General features: G+C 41.2%; 1 protein-coding gene across 21 annotated transcripts in view; it reads right to left on the bottom strand.

Annotated features, from left to right (window-relative positions):
- Positions 1 to 505: 505 nt before the first annotated feature.
- The window catches only part of DAB1 (DAB adaptor protein 1), a 1,127,727-nt gene continuing 1,122,232 nt past the window's right edge, over positions 506 to 6,000 (bottom strand). For all 21 annotated transcript variants that reach the window (XM_053894818.1, XM_053894792.1, XM_053894788.1 and 18 more), the window contains one exon: positions 506 to 3,885. Coding sequence is in view for 1 of the 21 variants with exons in the window: in XM_053894792.1 (XP_053750767.1) it covers positions 3,841 to 3,885 (45 nt within the window). In the remaining 20 variants the exon portion in view is untranslated. The remainder of the gene's footprint in view (positions 3,886 to 6,000) is intronic.

Raw genomic sequence — 6,000 nt, 5'->3', positions numbered from 1 at the left:
TTTAATACACATACAAGTCAAGGTCCAGCTCCAAACCTGAGTTTTGTCTTATGTTGTCTCATGTTTGTTGATGTGGACTGCATGGGGGAATGTGAAGAAAGATAAATGCTTCCTCTTTGGATCTCTTAAAGCAGACGACCTTACACTGAACTACGCAAACTCTTTGAAGGTGTCGATGAACCTTGGTTTTCAAACCGAGAGTTTATCAGGCTTTTTTTTTTTTTAAGGGGGAGACACAACTTACAGACCTAGTCGTGGGGTCTTTCCCAATTTTTTGACTACACACTCCTCTCTCTTCGCTGCGACTGCTTCTCCAAGCATACAAGTGCCTGAAGTAAAGTGAGGATGAGCTGATCTAACTCCTCAATGAAGCTTTCCTCCTCTTTCCGCCAGGAAAACAGAGGCCTTTGCCTGGTCAGATGGATGCTTAGATAGAAGCAGTTTTGTCTTCCAATCCTTCGTCTGAGTATCCAGTAGAAACTTGCAGAATAAAACCAGGCTAAGCTGTTGTTCTCAAACATGTTTATTTGTTAACAGTTATACATGGCGTGTTACAGAAATTAATGGAAAATTTCTAAAAATTTCACTGTTGCTGAATGTATTGTACATAAAGTTAAAAATAATGTGTCCATATATGTTAACAAACTGTCATCTGAGGTAAAGTTAAAGTAGGTCTAGAAATGTACTGAAACAGTCACTTTCTCTTTCTCATCTTTATTAAAAAAATATGTGTCAGAACGCAGAAATTGAAATAAACCAAACCCACAGAGTAAACATTTTTTTTTTTTTTTAAAAGAAGGTGCCCGGTACATGACAGGATGGGGTTTCAGGAGACACTGGGATGAGGACGAATTATAAAAAAAGTCTTGCGGCATGGAAAGATTGTAGAGCTACGGGGCATGGGGACAGAAGGACAGGTGGCGTTTCCCTGGTTTCAAAATTTAAAGTGACAAATTTAGTGCTAGTGAAGGATGAGGAATTAACAGTTGTACACACGGATTTTCTATCGGTCTAACCGGAACTGGGCAGACTCTCCAGGGCCTTTTGGTTTTGGCTCCTCGGCTCTTATTTGGAAATTCCACTGTATTCTTGGGATAGGATATGGTGGTTCTGAGCTCACCAACCAGTGCTTGTTAAAAAACAGAATTCTGCCAATGACAACGTGGATGGCAGTTTAAAATCTTGACCTTATTTCCCTCACTGCAATGCATCACATGGGCCTCTTTGTTAAGTTCAGAGCCAGTTACACTTTGGGTCACATTCAGTGAATGATGACAGGTCCACTGGGCTGTCACTCCCTGCTATGGAATGAAGTCCAGAAGGTGTAACTGAAACAGCAACAGTAGCCAGGCTAGCGTTCACTTTGAACGTGTCACAGGCAGCCCAAAGCATCAGTGTAATGGCGTCGTGCTTCAAGGCAAAGTCAAGACAGCCATATTGAGGGAGAAGATATAGCACCACTTGTTAGAATCAGAATCAGGACAACGGAGCAATTGAAGCCATTTCCCCCATGGGAACTGCCTAGTGTATCAAATCCCCAGGAAACAGGATTGAACCGGTTTTAAGACGACTCTCATGGTTATCAGACCTTTCCCATTTTCCCCTTTGTGTGAAAGGATTATTTAATTATAAAATGGACGTGCATTCCTGGAGAAATCATGTGGACCGATAGGTGACAGTTATGGGGGAGGGGGGTAAACGGCCCTTTTCGCTTTTCTGGTTCTTTGGACCTTCCACATTAGGATGACGTTGACATATATTCTGTACGGACATTTGGTCAGTTTACCTAAGTGGGAAAAAATTACGTTCCAGCCATCTGTCAGTGTCAAATTTGGGCCTTGAGCAGTGACAATTACCTTGATTTTCGATTTTCTCTTTGTGAGCCAAGTATTACCTTCTTTCAAATCACTTTTGTTTCTGTTCATATGAAGAACCAAGATACACAGGTACTGAAGTCAATCATATCAATGCCAATTCTACTTCCCAAGGTTTAAAACCAAGTAATGATAGTTAACCCCAAATCCAGTTAACCGCATGGTCCTCTAAAGTTTTCTCCTTAGTGTTAAACCACTAAATTCAACATACTGGAACATCGGGAAAACACACTTGACCTGTAGCACAATTCTCTGTAGGGCAAAAATAGAGAGATTCTTTATGAAAATCATGTGCTAAATGTATGAACTGAACACTGTACTTTTTGTCTCATCAATGTAAAAAAAGGAAGCTTAAACTCTTCTGTTTCACATACAAACAGTTCAATGATCTCTATGGGGGTCGGTGGGCGTGAAGAGATGGGAGGGAGTTTCAGAATCTAAAGGACAGGCCTTCAAAATGTGAGCATTGTCTTGTGTTCTCCACCGAGGGCGGGTGTTCTTGTGGAAGGGCTGGAGTAGACGGTGGGGTCACGTGCTCCCTTCTTGCTCACTAGCTATGGATTGGCCAACTGCTCTGCCACCTGTCCCTGAACTCCAGCTTTCCCCCATCTGCTCCACATAACATCTGGAGAGGGAGCCCCATCCATCAAGTTTGTCACATCCTGCACTCAATCTGCTACCTTCTCTACAGTGTAATGGCATTATTAAAAAGCATTTTCATTAACATTTATATTTACAAAAAAAAAAAACTGGCATTTTTTTTTCATTAGAACTCCTTAAAGCCATTTCCCTTAAATATTTAAAGAGTTTAATGGTAAGGTTTTTTTTTTTTTTTTCAAGTTATAAAATAAAAATCCCATTTGAATTTTCTGATGTACAAAAAGAGATAGCGATGAACAGTTGTGATCCTGGAATCAGTTTGTTATTCCGAATATTCGTGTCACCATTGTTCCATTAGAAAGTCGGTTTTAAGATCCAAAACCGCATAACCAGGATTGTACCAGAATTATTTGGCAAATGACTTTTCTTTGAAAATGGCACGTGGAGAAGACACTTGTCTGCATAGCATCACAGCAGCAAGATATCGGAAAAATAAAAAATATCATTTTATTGTACTTAAGAGTTTAGAGCTTCTTAGAAAACCAGATGCATTTTTTCGTCTTTCTCATCAATGGGATTCCGACGTCCTTTCCTACTCGCAGAATGAAGATTTGAACCGAAAGCCGTCTGTCTTCACCAGAGTGCAGAAGAGCTAAAGGGGTGTTTTGGCAACATTCTTGATCATAATCAACCACTTATCCGTCTTGTGATTTTCAAGTGAATTCCTTTCATATGAGGCTTTTCTTTTCCAGTTAGATTTCCTCACCCATATCTAAAAAAAGTCAGAAGCAATACAAAAATCTTTACACCCATTAATTTTTAAACATGACCAAGGAAAGGGGACAGAATGGCAGACCAGGCCCTGTGGAGTGATGAAAATACATCATCATACGTCAAAAGGCAAAGGGATGACGATACTGTTGTCACGAGGACATCTTGCTCATGTCTAAAAGAAGTCAGTGCCAACCCTGCTGTCACTCTCTGAGGCCTGTAACTCCACATTTGATGTCTTTACAGTGGCCAACAGGTTGAGAAATAAAAAGAGAATTATGATTTTGCGTACTGGGTCATCTTAAACCCATGCTGAGAGAGCTCAGAATATTTGTCAGGTAAGCATTGGCTTAATTTGTGATTTAATGTTGGGTATGATTTTTTATACTTTTGTGTGTTTTTTTTTTCCTCTTGTGCTGCCATAGTTATCTGCCATTGTTGCCATGAATTCCTAGTTCCCTCTTCCAAATGAGTTCTGTTGGGCAGTCGTGAATTTCTTCATGGGATGAGGTGAGGTGAAAGAATACAAGAGAGCCTGTCACGATGCCGATTTCCATGCCAGTCTTGAAGCACCTGTCATGAGCCCACATCGATGCTATTTCTTAGGTCTGTTGATCTGTGCATAGAGATGCTCCAGCTCCTATGGACAGAAGGACAAAGTGAGACCTGCTCTTTTCCAGTTAGGATTTCCTGACACAGCTTGGGAAAGAGGGTTTGGGATGAGAACAGAAAGATGACAGTTTATGATGGATGACCTTAGGTACGTTTTGGATTATTTGATCATGACGCATGTCATTTTGGCAACTTTGTTTAATCACTAAGAATAACTACTCACCCAGGTCTGTCCTTGGTTTTCAAGCTGAGACTGGTTCCCCATTAGGGGAAAAGGAAGGTATAGCAGAGAGAGCTGGACGACCTGTGTGAGGTGGGCAAGATACTTATCCTTGCTGAGCCTCACTTTTCCCAACCATTACATAGGAATAATACTGTTTATCCTACAGGGTTCTTGAGAGAATTCGAGATAATCTATATGTAAAGCGTCCAAGCACAGCGCTTGGCAGGAAGAGGTCTTCAGAAAATAACAATCATCAAGAGTCGAGTCGAAAATTTTCCAACATAGTTTTATGAATGTCTACTTGAAACCACTGAAATTCTATTTCAAACTGTCTTTGGTTTCTGCAGGCAGTGAGGACTGAGTACGCTTTTGAGCAGGAAAAACAGCGATTATGCCTTTAGCTCTTAGTGAAGAGCTTCTGGGACTCATTTCCACTAAATCTCCTGCTTCAGGGTTGACCAGTCATCCGCCTGCACCCTGGAACTGGCTGTCCTGAGACACACACAGGGATTTTGACCTGTATGTGACAAAGCAAACCTTCAGTCCAAAGGCATATGGGAAATGGTGTTTAGCCTTGTTGACACTACCTGAGACTTGATGTTGAGACGGCCCGGGGTGCACTGGCCAAGCAGATCAGATCAAGACACTGGTCTTAGGCATATATAGGCCCTTCCTTTACCCTTGACCTTTTGCTGTCCACTCTTGGATATTTGCGCCAGAGTTAAAAGGAAACAGTGACATCTTAATTCTGTCATATTTCTATATTAGCCTGCCTGTTGCCATGTGGGTATAGATCCTTTCTATTTGCTTATTTTCTTCAACCATCAGATTGAACTGATATTCTGGGAGCCCTGGCTATGCGTCTGGTACCATGCTAGGTATCTTTAAGTACAGTGTCTTTTTAGCTTATCACAACAGACTTGTAAAGCAGATGTTTTATCTGTTTTGCAAATGGGAAATCATGTACAAAGCAGTGAAGCAATTTTCCATGCTCCTACAGCTAGGGAAGTTTGGAACGTGAGACCTGAAAGTAGGGTCCAGTGCTTTTTCTAGGCTACTACAACAACTGCCGTGGAAAAAAAAAAAAGAGAGAGAGAGAGAGAGAAAAGACCAGTCCTTCAATCTGTAGTGTTGTAGAGTGCTTCGCGGTTTACAAAGCACCCTCCTGTCTTATTTTATCTGCTTAACTGTCCTGGGAGTGGCTTTTCTTCTTTCCATCTCATTTTGCAGATAAAATCTGAAGGTCATAGAAGTGGCATGATCTCAAGGTCATCGAGCTGTACCTCATGCATTTAATAGATCACATTGCTTGCTTTTATTGTACGGTGGGAATGGACTAGGAGATAATTTTGTCCAGATCCATCATTTTATAGGTGAAGAATGTGAATCCTAGAGAAGGGAGCTTTTGTTTCCCTAGAATCACAAAGTTACTTAGAAACCACATCCTGAACAGAATCCAGGACTCCTGCTGTCAAATCTAAGATGTCTTCTTCTAGACCTCACTACGTCTGTATTCTTCCAGGAAAAAGCATCCGTCTATCCTTTGAGACCCCCTATTCTATAACAGGAGAGAATACCAATTTGTCCCTCTATGCTTCCCACCCATGGGACTTCATACTGCCCTTAGAAACATACAGAGTAAGTGTAATCTTTCTCCCAAATGTCTCATGACAGAAAACAGGGAAGCCCATTATTCCATATCCTACCTCTGGGTTACTGCTTGCTAAGTTCTTCTGCTATTTTACACGTGTGGACCCAGCACAGTAGGTGCTCAATGAATGAATTTGTTGGATTAATGAATGACTATGATACAGCTTCTACTCTCTCCTCTGTGCTGATCACTTTGTCCTAAATACAGTCCAGTTTGGCTTAATTCTCTCAAACTCTCAAACTCTAACCCAGCAAAATCTATAGCAAGAG

This window comes from Panthera pardus, unplaced genomic scaffold (assembly GCF_024362965.1).
Source record: "Panthera pardus isolate Hobbes unplaced genomic scaffold, ASM2436296v1 HiC_scaffold_11, whole genome shotgun sequence".
Lineage (NCBI taxonomy): Eukaryota > Metazoa > Chordata > Mammalia > Carnivora > Felidae > Panthera > Panthera pardus.
This window is presented reverse-complemented; position numbering and strand designations above follow the sequence as displayed.